The 16,439-nt window shown below is 40.4% G+C and overlaps 2 protein-coding genes across 2 annotated transcripts; both read left to right on the forward strand.

Annotated features, from left to right (window-relative positions):
* Positions 1–879: 879 nt before the first annotated feature.
* Positions 880–5,368, forward strand: LOC109888425 (ferritin, heavy subunit). The gene is made up of 5 exons (XM_020479610.2): positions 880–1,125; positions 2,811–2,913; positions 3,932–4,078; positions 4,510–4,635; positions 4,994–5,368. The coding sequence occupies exons 2-5, from the start codon at positions 2,815–2,817 to the stop codon at positions 5,150–5,152; spliced, it is 531 nt and encodes a 176-aa protein (XP_020335199.1). The 5' UTR covers positions 880–1,125; positions 2,811–2,814; the 3' UTR covers positions 5,153–5,368.
* An 8,803-nt stretch (positions 5,369–14,171) lies between these two features.
* LOC109888427 (serum amyloid A-5 protein-like) lies at positions 14,172–15,400 on the forward strand. The gene is made up of 4 exons (XM_020479613.2): positions 14,172–14,305; positions 14,424–14,529; positions 14,755–14,893; positions 15,065–15,400. Exons 2-4 carry the CDS (start codon positions 14,442–14,444, stop codon positions 15,201–15,203), a joined length of 366 nt encoding a protein of 121 aa, XP_020335202.1. The 5' UTR covers positions 14,172–14,305; positions 14,424–14,441; the 3' UTR covers positions 15,204–15,400.
* The last annotated feature ends 1,039 nt before the right edge of the window (positions 15,401–16,439 follow it).

The following is a 16,439-nucleotide window of genomic DNA, read 5'->3' on the forward strand; positions in this document are numbered from 1 at the left end:
TGTCAGCATCTCTGCTAAGAAAATGTGGTCTACGTGACTGTTTAGTGTATTGTTAAGTTCCTTATTTGATTAATCCTGTTTATTGTGTAAGGCCAGCAGTTTTTGAAGTGTGACCTGACCAGGGAAAAACTCTGGGTCCATCCTTGGGAGCCTTAGCCTAGTATTTTTTTTGGTTATGACTGGTGGTCTGGAAAAACTCTAGACCAGGGATCATCAACTAGATTTAGCCGTGGGCCGATTTCTTCTTGAGCGGGGGCCGGAACGTAGACTGCAAATTGACTGCAAGAAGCCCAAACAGATATAATATTTGACTAATACAAAATAATTTCAAACTTTGCTTGAATATGATATCTCAATTATGCGTGAAAATACATTTGACATTTTAGTCATTCAGCAGACACTCTTATCTAGAGCAACTTACAGGAGTAATTAGAGTTAAGTGCCTTGCTCAAGGGTACAGACAGAATTTTCACCTAGTTGGCTCAGGGATTCAAACCAGCAACCTTTCAGTTACTGACCCAGTGGTTAATGGCCCAGCACTCTTAACTGATAGGATACCTGCCACCCAGATTCCTCAAATAAATATCACTAAGAGCTGATTTCCTGGTGTTTTTAGAGTTTTTTATGTCCAACAATGAAAACTCAACAGAAAACCTGGGGGAACAAATAAACCACCATTTGCCCCTGGGGAACCCTGCTCTAGGCTCTACTCATGTGATACAATTTCCATCTGTTTGCTATGTCTCACTGAGTAAAAGGGGATTTCAAACAAGTGTCGTGCTTTACCGTATAATTTTCAAAAGTTTGACCAAATAGAGTAGTATTTTATATAAATGAAAAAACGATGTGCTTTTGACAGTCCCCTCCCCTTACTGCTTTTGACGACGTCATTCCCTATTTAAGCACTGCGCAACCCTCACCACTCACACATATCAGTTTGCAGACGAGAGTAAAGGTTACCTGCTTCAACAGTGCTTGAACGGCAACCTTCTACTCTTTTGAAGCAATTTCTTTTTGATTGAATTCATCTTTTGAAAACCAAATTAGATCAAGCTATCCATAACATCGTAGAAACGATCAATTCGAATCACTCACACCACCTCTTCGGACCAGAAAAAACACAAGGTAAGACAAATAACATATCTAGCTAAGAATAAATAAGTTATTAAACTAGCTGGTTGGCATAATAGTTGGATGTAACAACGTAACTAGCTAGCCACCACCGCCCAAGGCCGTACTACTGAGGGTGGCTAGCTAGCTACGTTATGTAACAAACTAGCTAACTTTAACAAGCTTGCGACGATGTCAAATGCGTTGCAACGTTAGCATTGTAAAATAACTCAGCGTTATTACGCTAGCTACTAATAACAATCGTCAATGTTATAATTGCGGTGTTTTTCGATATCGTGGTGGTTTACTAAGTATGTCCTTGTTTTTCTAAATAATGGCGTCTGGCGTTCAGTGCTGGCAACATTGTTTTTTTCAGTGATCGGCTCTATGCTTTGCAGTTACGTCGACGTCACAGCACCAATTTGACTTGCTGCGGTCCCAGACGTAGCCTTTTTGTCCGCTCTCTTACGCACACCGCGCCCTTTGTTCTTATCTGCCTGTATGAGCGACGTTGCGGCAGAATTAAGTGGGGAAAGTCGTTAAACGCTATCAACTAAACACTCGTTTGGGGAGCAGTCAAAACTCTCTAAATATAAATTGGCAACACTGATGGCCTTGGTCGGTGAAGTGCGAGGATCTATATTGACAAGAGTCGATTAACAATGGAAGTACATGCCTTCAAAGGCGGGATATATCTAGCAAATCTATTGTTGAATAGAGCAATTCCCTTGTAACAACAAACATTGCGTTTGATCAAAAACTTTACTTATCAAAATAGCAATTACGTTTGTTTAAACGTTTTTTAATTAAGTCAAGGCAACCCGGTCGATGCTGGGCCAACTGTTCACCACCCTTAGACTCCTGATCACTGGCGAAGAATGAACCTCTAACTAAATATTAGAAATGTAAACGTGTATTGAAAGCATTTCATGAGAACTAAAAGGTGTGTAAAATGAAAATATTGTCCCCACTTGCATTAATTTATTGACGGTCCTGAAGTAGCCCCAGAGGCTAATCCGTAAGCCAACCACATTTGGTTTGGTCGCACACCAGTTGGCAGAAGTGAATTCGCCTAATTATTTTGTCAACTCTTCCCACCTATATCAAACCATTTGTTTGAGTTCAGTCATAGCCGCTAGCATTTCTTAATGAACCATATCTAAAACAAGGCTATATCAAGTGCAGTCGCCCTTAACAGACAGTCTTATCTGTGTAGACATATTTTGGGTGGGGTCGACCCTCTTGCTACCTCTCTGGATGCGATGTACATAGACATAGATAAGGTTAGAGTATCTAGCTAAATAGAAGAATATCTGTTTTACTATTTGTTGGCAGCCGCATTTGCAATGACAACGTCCTGCCCATCGTGTTTAAATGCGTCACTGTGGTATTTTGGGTCATATTTTGCTGACAATGCGTGTGGAGATTTGCACACTTCATAAAGTCCAAATACTTTTGAGACTCATGCTCTACTAGCCAACTAAAGGGCTACAGTGATTCATCTCTCATAATCAAACAAACCCTTTATCTATAGAATGGAATGACTGGATAGCACCAACCTTCTGTAATGTTAGACTGAGTTATTGAAGAGTCAGAATCTTCCCTTTGGCTTTGGGGCTCCATGCTGTTTTAAAAGGGCCTTAATTCATTGAACCAAAGTGTGCCCTTTCCTTTTGACAGTTAATACATTTCCATTTCAGAAACATGCCTCCAGTGAGACAGAACTTCCATCAGGACTGTGAGGCTGCCATCAACCGGCAGATCAACCTGGAGCTGTACGCTTCCTATGTTTATCTGTCCATGGTAAGACTGGAAGGGGAATGGAGAGGAAGAAGGGTTTGGCAAGTGTAGTCTCGGATACTAGTATGACTGATTAGATTACAGGAACAGAGTCATGAGGTGTAAAAAGGTTACACCCCATGACAGTGCAGATGGGTGTGTCTTCAATACTCTGGCCTCTTGGCATCCCATTTAATACTAGGGCTGTATGCCCTAAATTGTCATTGTTTTCAACCTTGTGAGTGATGCACATTTTTATTTAGTATTATCACTCTGAATCAGTTTTGTTGTACCATTCACTGTATTTCAAACATTATTCAGAAATCTAAATAATTCAAGGCTCATGAAACTATATCCAGGCCAAATAAGCCTTCCACAACCATAAGACCCATTAAACTATTTTGATTAGATAATTAAATAAGTGCTTTTTTTTTTGCAGCATTTGCTGTTAACAGGAGGCTACCATGTCTATGCCTCAACTTTCTCACTAATTAACAATTCATTCAGCACTGTCTGTAATCATGGTAGCATCCATATTAATGTAGATGTGTTTAAATTCTGTTCTTATTTAGTGACTCCAAAATGATGCATTTACCATTTCTATTGGATGCAAATTTATCCCAACAAATTTGGAGTCACAAGCTTGATGTAGTCATTGAGTGTTAGGCGTATAGGACCACATGTTTACTTTAATACACAAGTAAATTTGTCCCATTACTTTTATTCCCCTAAAATGGTTGGACTATGTATAAGTGCTGTACTTTCTAAACGGTTGACCCGACATGGATCAAAATACACTCAAATTAAAGCTGTCTGTAATTGAACCTCATAGTCATTGTATCATTTCAAGTTCTGGATACAGATCTAAAACAACAATAAAATGTAATTGTCCCAACTTGTGGAGCTCATTTTATCTGCATACTGATAGCAGTGATCATTGTAGATACACATTGATTCTACTGATCGCTACTTATGTCAAGATGGTAGAACTGGAACCAGCCAGGTATCTTTGAATTCACCTTTAACTTCTCCTCTGTCTCAGGCGTATTACTTCGATCGTGATGACCAGGCCCTGCACAACTTTGCTAAGTTTTTCAAGAACCAGTCCCACGAAGAACGTGAGCACGCTGAGAAGCTGATGAAAGTTCAGAACCAGAGGGGAGGGAGAATCTTCCTGCAGGACGTCAAGGTGTCTGCTAAGTGCTTGTGTGAAAATGCATGCTTTCAGCCGGAGTATATTGTGGGGATATGATAGCTCCCATCTAGGGAGGACGGACAGAGGGAGATTGAGGGTGTGGACCACTTATCTTTCAGCCATTTAAACCGCTGCGTGTGTCATTGACACTGTCAGAGATAAATGTACTGTTGCAATGGGCATGGAGAGAATGTTAAACAGCAGCCATACTGAATCCTAGAGAGACTGACTTTGCTTACAGAGTAAAGCAATGAGGGTTTAAGAAAACAGGCAACAAGTGATATTTAAACTTGACTAAATGGTTAAGCAGCTAGAGAGCCAATGTGTACTCCAGTTTGTCTGACATAAGCCAGTGGGGGGAATAGTGGCTTGTGAAGAGGCACTACGGCTGCTCTTTCTAACACCATATGTATGGCTTGTTCCAGAAACCAGAGAAGGATGAGTGGGGTAGCGGTGTGGAGGCCCTTGAGAGTGCCCTGCAGCTGGAGAAGAGTGTAAACCAGTCCCTGCTGGACCTGCACAAGGTCTGCTCTGATCACAACGACCCACACGTAAGTATATGGAGTCATGAACTATACAAAATGCTATGTTATTTTAACTGCAAGATGTTTTTAAGAATCTCAGAAGATTTAAAATCAGAATCTAATCCACCCATATTTAACATGTAATTCAGGATATCATAAACAGGGCGCCAAATCTGAAGTCTGTCAGGTTTTTCATGCAGTGTACACTTTAATCAGTGCCAAGTCCAGAGGGTCACATGAAGGGTTTTACATGAAGGGTTTTAAAAACCCTTTTCCTCTAGGGTCTAGAAGAACACTAGAGATTATTCATCCCTGTTCTGTTTGAGGCATCACTCCACTGAGTTTTGCTTACCTGTGTCTTTTCTCTCATTTGGTCCTTGCTCAGATGTGTGACTTCATTGAGACACACTACCTGGACGAGCAGGTGAAGTCCATAAAGGAGCTGGGTGACTGGGTGACCAACCTCCGCCGGATGGGTGCCCCCCAGAACGGCATGGCCGAGTACCTGTTTGACAAACACACTTTGGGCAAAGAGAGCACATAGACCCTCCATTTTCTTGCTATATCCTATAGCTGTGTTTCTGTCTTGCTTGATATATCTATAGGATTGGCATCAATCAAGTTTATCCTTGAATCCTTAGTTTGTGCTATGCTATTCCCTCCCGTTCCTTTAAGCCAGTAGCCCTTTCCCCTCCAATTGCCTGTCTAGCTTGCTTGTTTTGACTGCAGTTGTCAATAAATGAAACCCTCTGGATTCTGATGGGCCTCTTTGTCATAATTCTGCAGAGGTGTGTGCGTATATAAAGATTAGTCTAAAATGTCTCATTCAGACATAGTTAAACACTGAACAAAACTGGTCTGATACAAAATGGATAGAATATAGAGAATTCAACAAGTTGGAAGGTATAGTGGAAGCTAGAAATGAGACTGACTATAAAATAGCGCACTTTTTTTCCCACCTTTATTCTGAACTTGCCTACCTGGTTAAATAAGTTTTTATTTACAATTGCGACCTGGCCAAGAAAGCAAAGCAGTTTGACCCAATGGTTACAGATGGAGTAAAACAAATGTACAGAAAAACAAGTCTATATGCTATGGGAGGTAAAAGGCCATGGTGGCAAAGTAAATACAATCTAGCAAGAAAAAAAATAAACACTGGAATGGTAAATTGGCAGTGGAAGAAAATGCAAGTAGAAATATTTGGTGCAAAGGAGAGAAATACACTAGGGGAAGAGGTAGTTTGGGATAAATTATAGATGGGTTATCTGTGAGCTGCTCTGACAGTTGATGCTTAGAAAGCTAGTGAGGGGAAAAGTGTTTCAGAGATTATTGTAGTTTGTTCCAGTCATTGGCAGCAGAGAACTGGAAGGAGAGGCAGCCAAAGGAAGAATTGGTTTGGGGGGTGACCAGATGCCTGCTGGAGCACGTGCTACAGGTGGGTGCTGCTATGGTGGCAAGCTGAGCTAAGGGGTGACTTTACCTAGCAGGGTCTTGTAGATGACCTGGAGCCAGTGGGTTTGGCAACGAGTATGACACGAGGTATAAGATGACATTAAAACTAAACTCAGTTGATAACACACAAATACTTTATACACCAATTTTTCATGTTAATGGATACCTTTTCAGTAAAATGTTACTGTCTGGAAACCTGAGAACAATCTTTCGATGCATATGAAGTACATGTCGGATAAAAAAAATATTCAACCGTCCTGATGGGAACACCAGATTTATAAACTTTCCAAATATTGAATAAACTAACCACTAGACAAGGTGGCCTCTATTTGTCAAATGTTATTATTTACCTTAACTAGGCAAGTCAGTTAAGAACAAATGATTTTAAATGATGGTGTAGGAAGTGGGTTAACTGCCTTGTTCAGGGGGCAGAACAAATTTTTACCTTGACAGCCTGAGGATTCAGTCTCACAACCTTTTAGTAACTAGTCCAACGTGCCAACCACTAGGCTACTCTACTCTCTGTCCATGAACTCATTCTGATTTGTTGTGGCCCCCACAATCATTTAAGTTGCCCATCCCTGATGTAGGCTATACCCGCACTGTATCTACGAGCTGTTGGCTAGAGTGCGTGTGCCAATACCAGAGTGGGCATATCCGCTATATTAACTCAATACTTTTTGTAACAAAACCATCAGTTGAAATTGTAATGAAAACCAATTTAACCTGTAACCGAGGTTTTTTTTATGTGCACTACATCATACACAGAATTTTATCTGCAAAAAGTATCTGATGGGAGTAGGCTCAGATTATATTAATGCGGATTTGAATATTTAGATAAATCACATGCAAATTTGATGGAAACCTCGCTATGGATTAAGATTTGAGATGTATATTAAAAGGTTTTGTGGCAAAACGCTATATATCCATTATTTAGCTGGAATGGAATGTTTGTATCCTGCAGATTAGACATATAGATATATTACTTTATATGTCTTTCTTTTATATTGATGTAGACATCACTAGACAAGAATTGGAATGATATCTAGTTTATGTAAGCTAGTGCGGACGGCTCATAATGGCTGGAATGGAGTAAATGGAATGGAACCAAACGTGGTTTCCCTTGACTCCATTCCAACCATTACTGTGAGCCCCCCCTCCCCCTCAGCAGCCTCCAATGAGTGTACAAAACTTTAAGAACACCCCCCCCTTTTGCCCTCAGAACAGCCTCAATTCGTCGGGGCACGGACTCTACAAGGTGTTACAGGGATGCCGGCCCATGTTGACACCAATGCTTCCCTCAGTTGTTTCAAGTTGGTTGGATGTCCTTTGGGTGGTGGAGCATTCTTGATACACATGGGAAAGGGTTAAGCTTGAAAAACCCAGCAGCGTTGTAGTTCTTGACACAAAACAGTGTGCCTGGCACCTTCTTTCATACCCTGTTAAAAGGCACTTAAATCTTTTGTCTTGTTTCAATTGTCTCAAGGCTTAAAAAGACTTGTTTAATTAACCGGTTTCCTCGTATTCATCTACACTGATTGAGGTGGATTTAACAAGTGATATCAATGAGGGTTCCTGGTCAGTCTATGTCACGGAAAGAGCAGGTATTAATTTAAGTGATAATGCCCTCGAAACGGGTGTGATAGATTACATGTAATCTGTTACTACCCAACCCTGCCCTTAGTGTAGTGGGTCTATGACATCATCCTATCTAGGGTTCTATATCTATGATCACCAATGTGTCATTTGTACAGTTCATATATATATATATATATATATTAACATATATCCATATATATATATCCATATATATATCCATATATATATATAGTGTAGTGTGTGTGTGTGTACATATATATATATACATATGACACATTGGTGATATATATATATATATATATGGATATATATATATGTACACACACACACTACAGTTCAAAGGTTTGGGGTCACTTAGAAACGTCCTTGTTTTTGAAAGAAAAGCACATTTTTTGTCCATTAAAATAACATCAAATTGATCAGAAATACAGTGTAGACATTGTTAATGTTCTAAATGACTATTGTAGCTGGAAACGGCTGATCTTTTTATGGAATATCTAGATAGGTGTACAGAGGCCCATTATCAGCAACCATTTCTCCGGTGTTCCAATGGCATGTTGTGTTAACTAATCCAAGTTTATCCATTTAAAAGGCTAATTGATCATTAGAAAAACCTTTTGCAATTATGTTAGCACAGCAGAAAACTGTTGTTCTGATAAAAGTAGAAATACTGGCCTTCTTTGGACTAGTTGAGTATCTGGAGCATCAGCATTTGTGAGTTTGATTACAGGCTCAAAATGGCCAGAAACAATTAACTTTCTTCTGAAACTCATCAATCTATTCTTGTTCTGAGAAATTAAGGCTTTCCATGCAAGAAATTGCCAAGAAACTGAAGATCTCATACAACGCTGTGTACTACCTTCACAGAACAGCGCAAACTGGGTCTAACCAGAATAGAATGAGTGGGATGCCCCAGTGCAAAACTGAGCAAGAGGACAAGTACATTAGAGTGTCTAGTTTGAGAAACAGACACCTCACAAGTCCTCAACTGGCAGCTTCATTAAATAGTACCCGCAAAAACACCAGTCTCAACTTCAACAGTGAAGAGGCGACTCCGGGATGCTGGCCTTCTAGGCAGAGTACCTCCATCCAGTGTCTGTGTTCTTTTGCACATCTTAATCTTTTCTTTTTATTGGCCAGTCTGAGAATATTGCTTCTTCTCTGCAGTTTTGCAAAAAATGTAAAATTGGAGTCATGAGAAGGGCAAACCTAGCCTATGACCTGACTCATCACCTTATATATTACTGCCCACTAGTTATGACAAGTTCAGGGAGTGAGTGTTTTAATAAATCAAACAATGAACACTCAACACACCAACATGAAAACAGAGTCAATAACACCTGAGGAAAGAACCAAGGGGAGTGACAGATACAGGGAAGATAATCAAGGAGGTGATGGAGTCCAGGTGAGTGTCATGAGGTGCAGGTGCGCGAGACACTCAGCAGCCTGATGACCTAGAGGCCAGAGAGGGAGTATATGTGACACCAATGTAAAATTGGAGTCATGAGAAGGGCTAACCTATGACCTGGCCCATCACCTTATATATTACTGCCCCCCAGTTGTGACATCCCAAAAAACACACAAAAACTCTACCACCCATATTTCTTCTAGCCTCCCACAAATTCTTTATCTTCTTAACACTAAAACTGAACCTAAATAATATAAAAATGAAATGTATATATTTTATACAACTTAAACTAAATAGAAACTAATACGGATGTACAAAACAAACAGAAAGAAAAACAAATATAGAAACACATAACCTTGCTGTGCTGTCTCCATACTGACATGTCATTATGCAACCGACATGACGTCATCATGATGGAACTGGCCATAAAAGTTTAAAACTAGTTAAAAATAGTGCGCCAAAATAAAGGAAACACTTGAGATTTGATTTGATTTTGATTTGATTTAAGTAAAGGAGGGATACAAAGTATTTTGAAAGCAGGTGCTTCCACACAGGTGGGGTTCCTGAGTTAATTAAGCAGTTAACATCCCATCATGCTTAGTGTCATGTATAAAAATGCTGGGCAGGACATTATTTTGGCTATCATGGCTTTGGCACGCAGGATGATAATGCCTCCGTCCACAGGGAAGGAGTGGTCACTGATCTGGTTGGCTGAGCATGAAAATTATGTAAACCATATGCCATGGCTGTTTCAGTGACTAGATCTCAACCCAATTGAACACCTATGGGAGATTCTGGAGCAGTGCCTGAGACAGTGTTTTACACCAAAATACAATGATTTGCAATTGAGGACAAAAGCTAAATAGGTCAGTACGGTAAAGCATTAAAATCTATAATTTGTTTTCTGATGTGCTGTTGCTGACTAGAAGAGGCAGTGTCAGTTAGCCATTCTCAAGACGCCAGACATGGGTTATATCCAGAAACTGGTAGGCCTCACGAGATGCTAAGAGGCCTATGTACTTTAAACTATCCATATACATTTTTGTTGTTGTTGCAGTATACCCCCATAAAAGCTCACTAGGTTTTCTAATGCCTTCTTTGTGAGGCATTGGAAAATCTCCCTGGTCTTTGTTATTGAATCTTTGCTATGTGTAGTTTACTGTAGTCTAGTCAATGCCATCCAATTCAACTATTGCTGTATATATACTATTCTATCCCGTGGATTTTTGATTTGATTCATTTTATTTCACCTTTATTTAACCAGGTAGGCCAGTTGAGAACAAGTTCTCATTTACAACTGCGACCTGGCCAAGATAAAGCAAAGCAGTGCGACACAAACAACAACACAAATAAACAAACGTACAGTCAATAATAGAAAAGAAAAATCAATGTGCAGTGTGTGCAAATGTAGAAAATTAGGGAGGTAAGGCAATAAATAGGGCACAGAGGCAATATAATTACAATTTAGCATTAACACTGGAGTGATAGATGTGCAGATGATGATGTGCAAGTAAAGATATTGGGGTTCAAAAGAGCAAAAAGATAAATAACAATATGGGGATGAGGTAGTTGGGTGTGCTATTTACAGATTGGCTGTGTACAGGTACAGTGATCAGTAAGCTGATCTGACAACTGATGCTTAAAGTTAGAGAGGGAGATATGTCTCCAGCTTCAGTGATTTTTGCAATTTGTTCCAGTCATTGGCAGCAGAGAACTGTAAGGAAAGGCGGCCAAAGGAAGTCTTAGCTTTGGGGATGAACAGTAAAATATACCTGCTGGAGCACGTGCTACGGTTGGGTGTTGCTATGGTGACCAGTGAGCTAAGGCAGGGCTTTACCTAGCAAAGACTTATAGATGACCTGGAGCCAGTGGGTTTGGCGACGAATATGGAGCGAGGGCCAGCCAACGAGAGCATACAGGTCGCAGTGGTGGGTAGTATATGGGGCTTTGGTGACAAAACGGATGGCACTGTGATAGACTACATCCAATTTGCTGAGTAGAGTGTTGGAGGCTATTTTAGAAATTACATTGTGTAGTCAAGGATCGGTGGGATAGTCAGTTTTACGAGGGTATGTTTGGCAGCATGAATGAAGGAGGCTTTGTTGCGAAATAGTAAGCCAATTCTAGATTTAATTTAGGATTGGAAATGTTTGATGTGAGTCTGGAAGGAGAGTGAACCAGGCGAGGCAGTCATTTGAGAAACCAAGGCTATTGAATCTGCCGATAAGAATGCGTTGATTGACAGAGTCAAAAGCCTTGGCCAGGTCGATGAAGACGGCTGCACAGTACTGTCTTTTATCAATGGCGGTTATGATATTGTTTAGGACGTTGAGCGTGGCTGAGGTGCACCCATGACTAGCTCGGAAACCAGATTGCATATTGGCAAAGGTACGGTGGGATTTGAAATGGTTGGTGATCTGTTTGTTAACTTGGCTTTTGAAGATTTTAGAAAGGCAGGGCAGGATGGATATAGGTTTACAACAGTTTGTGTCTAGAGGGTCTCCCCCTTTGAAGAGGGGCATGACCGGGGCAGCTTTCCAATCTTTGGGGATCTCAGACGATACGAAAGAGAGGTTGAACAGGCTAGTAATAGGGGTTGCAACATTTTCAGCTGATAATTTTAGAGGGAGAGAGTCCAGATTTTCTAGCCCATCTGATTTTAGGGATCCAGACTTTGCAGCTCTTTCAGAACATCTGTATTCTACAGATTTTCTAAATATTCTATCCACATACCGTCCAAAATGTCTATACATCCCATCTCACACACACACATATATATATATATTTACACTATGGACTCATTGCTTGTCGTATCATTTTTATATTTCTTAATTCCATTCTTTTACTTTTAGATCTGTGTGTATTGTTGTAAATTGTTAGATATTACTGCACTGCTGGAGCTATTAACACAAGCATTTCGCTACACCCGCAAAACATCTGCTAAATATGTGTATGCAACCAATAAAAATAGATTTTATTTGTAAACAAGAGTAATTGTGACCAGTAGCAGGATGAATAATGTTGAAGTCAAAAGTTTACATACACCTTAGCCAAATACATTTAAACTCAGTTTTTCACAATTCCTGACATTTAATCCTAGTACAAATGTCCTGTTTTAGGTCAGTTAGGATCACCACTTTATTTTAAGAATGTGAAATGTCAGAATAATAGTAGAATGATTTATTTACACTTTTATTTCTTTCATCACATTCCCAGAGGGTCAGAAGTTTACATACACTCAATTAGTATTTGGTAGCATTTCCTTTAAATTGATTCACTTGGGTCAAACACAGGTAGCCTTCCACAAGCTTCCCACAATAAGTTGGGTGAATTTTGGCCCATTCCTCCTGACAGAGCTGGTGTAAGTGAGTCAGGTTTGCAGACCTCCTTGCTCGTGCGCGCTTTTTCAGTTCTGCCCACACATTTTCTATGGGATTGAGGTCAGGGCTTTGTGATGGCCACTCCAATACCTTGACTTTGTTGTCCTTAAGCCATTTTGCCACAACTTTGGAAGTATGCTTGGGGTCATTTTCCATTTGGAAGACCCATTTGTGACCAAGCTTTAACTTCCTGATTGATGTCTTGAGATCTTCAAAATACCCACATAATTTTCCATCCCATGATGCCAACTATTTTGTGAAATGCACCGTCCCTCCTGCAACAAAGCATCCCCACAACATGATGCTGCCACCCCTGTGCTTCACGTTTGGGATGGTGTTCTTCGGGCTTGCAAACCTTCCCCTTTTACCTCCAAACATAACGATGGTCATTAAGGCAAAACTGTTCTATTTTTGTTTCATCAGACCAGAGGACATTTCTTCAAAAAGTACGATCTTTGTCCCCACGTGCAGTTACAAACCGTAGTCTGGCTTTTTTTTATGGTGGTTTTGGAGCAGTGGCTTCTTCCTTGCTGAGCGGCCTTTCAGGTTATGTCGATATATGACTAGTTTTACTGTGGATATAGATAATTTTGTACCTGTTTCCTCCAGCATCTTCACAAGGTCCTTTGCTGTTGTTCTGGGATTGATTTTCACTTTTCACAACAAAGTACGTTCATCTAGGAGACAGAACGCGTCTCCTTCCTGAGCGGTATGATGGCTGCGTGGGTCCATGGTGTGTATACTTGTGTACTATTGTTTGTACAGATGAATGTGGTACCTTCAGGCATTTGGACATTCCTCCCAAGGACGAACAAGACTTGTGGAGGTCTACAATTTGTTTTCTGAGGTCTTGGCGGATTTCTTTTGATTTTCCCACGATGTCAAGCAAAGAGGCACTGAGTTTGAAGGTAGGCCTTGAAATACATCCACAGGTACACCTCCAATTTACTCAAATTATGTCAATTAGCCTATCAGAAGCTTCTAAAGCCATGACATAATTTTCTGGAATTATCCAAGTTGTTTAAAAGACACAGTCAACTTAGTGTATGTAAACTTCTGACCCACTGGAATTGTGCTACAGTTAATTATAAGTGAAATAATCTGTCTGTAAACAATTGTTGGAAAATTATGTCCTAATCAACTTGTCAAAACTATAGTTTTATTAACAAGACATTTGTGGAGTGGTTTAAAAACGAGTTTTAATGACTCCAACCTAAGTGATAGATACTAATGGTAATGGCAAGCAATAATCAATGAACAGCAGCATAGGTGTGAGGAGGGCAGTAATTGTGTAACCCGTAAGATAAAGGTGCCAACTGTAAGATGTGGACATGCAAATTGCCTTTCATGTCTATGTCTATTAAATACCTATATTCTACCCTATTATAGTAGTCTATAATGAATCATATCATAAGGATTCATTCTCTCATATTAGGTGAGAGGCAAACTTTTGGAACCTCAACCATCATGACAATTCTGACATTAAAAGCAGAAAAACAAACTGCATTTCCCCCATTAGTCTTTTTAATACAGACGCATCACATTTTGATGCCTTGTTTTTTTAAGCTGTAGGCCTAGTTACACAATTGAGGAGTATCCTCCCTATTGCCCAAGGCTTCAGAGCACGTCCTCTAATTCATCTTGTCATGACCTGGAAATTTCTCATCTTGTGTTCCCGGGCATACACTTCTGATCGTAATAGCTTGGGAGGACGAAGTTAGGGAATTCCAGCTTTTGGAAAAACAGAACTCCTCCCTGGTCTGAGTGGAATATAAGAACAAGCTGCAGACCACAAACCAACACAAAACACAAGGGAGTTCAAACTGCCTGACTGACTAACTAACTAAGGAGCTAGAAGGTAAGCGATAACTCTCTTATATGAGGCAATCTGAGTTTAAGTTGAATAAATGATCTGTAAATATGTTAGCAATTCATATAGTGGCCTATGCTCTCTCTCACCCTCGTGTTTCCTTCAGTTTGTCGCATCTGCAAGTATGAAGCTGCTTCTAGCTGGACTTGTTCTGACCCTCGTTGTAGGAGCTCAAGCTCAGTGGTACCGCTTCCCTGGTGAAGCTGCTCGAGGTCCGTTTATACACTTTAATCATTGTTTCTTCATTGTTGACAGAAATAGATACAGAAACCAGTAGCAACAAATCTATCAAGAGCGACAAATCATTCAAGAGCAACATGTATTGTATTTGAGGACTCCTTTAAAGTCATTGTTGTTTCTTGAGGCTAGGGGTTTGAAAAGTTGTAAAATTAATTGAAAGTGTCAAACTCAACATCTGTGTCCTCCTGACCCTGCAGGTGCTAGAGACATGTGGCGTGCATATGGCGACATGAAGGACGCCAACTGGAAAAACTCAGACAAGTACTTTCACGCTCGGGGCAACTATGATGCTGCCAGGAGAGGACCAGGGGGCAGGTGGGCAGCAGCAGTCATCAGGTGTGTGATTCTCAAATATCTGTGTGATGCTTATAATGTGGTTCAGTTGGTCATCAATTATCTCATAAAAACAACATAAAAAAAAAAAAATGTTTGGTCAGAAAGATAATTTTACCATCGTTGGTTTACTGTGGTTGGCGAGTTACTTATGTAATATTTCTCCTCTCTCAGTAATGGCCGGGAGATGGTTCAGGGTTCCAGTGGTCGAGGACACGAGGACTCAGCAGCTGACCAGGAGGCTAACCGCTGGGGACGTAATGGAGGGGACCCCAACCGATTCAGACCCCAAGGACTCCCCAAGAACTACTGAACCTACAAAAAGGTGGTTACTAGCCAAACTGAAGGACCACATTCCAAACAAACATATTGCACTTAATTACTGCTTTTGGTAAAAATGTCATATTCTCAAAAATGATTTCTGCTAATAGACAGGTACATGGTACTGAAACTTAGTATACAATGTATTTCAAAAGTGTTGCTAAAATAAAGTGATTACACAACCAGAGACCGAATGTCTTTCTGTATTCAGTATGATATGACTGGGAAGGCTGGAAAGAAACGTTGAAATCCTGAAATGTACACTCAAATGATCTGGTGTTGGTATTTTCCCAGCCTTCAACTGGCAACCGGTCAGCCCTTTACAACTAGAAAGAGGAACTTTTGGACAGTGGGGTAGCCGTACATAGTACATGTTTTTCATAGGGTAGACATAGACGGAGCTGAGAAAAACATAGGAGACATAGAAGAAGCTGAGAAAAACATAGGAGACAAGAGGCTAAGATTAAGGCAGATGAAGAGGTGATGTGAACTTTGAGGGTGCAACAACAATTCTTTGCCTCTGCACATCCCTATGCCCATCCCTAAGCTCCCTATCTCCAACACAACACACACTGTGTCCTCCCCTTCTCACTTACAACCAATAGATGCTGGTTTAACTGAACACCGATCCACCAAGCCAATTTGTTGAGTGTAACGATATAGCAGGGAATCCTGTTATTAGTGGTGCAGGGGAAGTAAGGAGGCCTGCAGGTACCATATAGGCTTGAACAGCTGGTCCAGGAGGATAAAAAGTGGTAGGTCAGTTCATGATAAATTACAATTATAATATTGGTATCTGCCATGTCCATTTCAGTGTATTTGCTAATCATTGAGGGTCACTGATGAAATCTTTGTGAAAATAGAGACATGCTCTGGAACAAAGCTGGTGCCAGGCTATCCTTGTTGTGACATCACAAGAGAAGCATGGGGAGAGAGGCCAAAGAGGAGAGCATGGATGCCCCTGCTGTTAATGAATGGAACATGACAGTTTGAATGAGGATTCAATTCAACATACTATGCAACTCTATTGAGACCGGAGGTGAGACGAGTAGGCTATGTATAAGTTGACACAGATAGATAATATGCATAAAATTAGCATACAGCTAGGCTTTTGAACATAACCACTCATTATTACAGAATGCAGAATTACAGGCGTACTGTAAAATATGCACAGACATACAATGTTTTGATGAGCCTGACCACACCTCCACACAAGCAACCAATGAGA

Source organism: Oncorhynchus kisutch, linkage group LG3 (genome assembly GCF_002021735.2).
Source record: "Oncorhynchus kisutch isolate 150728-3 linkage group LG3, Okis_V2, whole genome shotgun sequence".
NCBI lineage: Eukaryota > Metazoa > Chordata > Actinopteri > Salmoniformes > Salmonidae > Oncorhynchus > Oncorhynchus kisutch.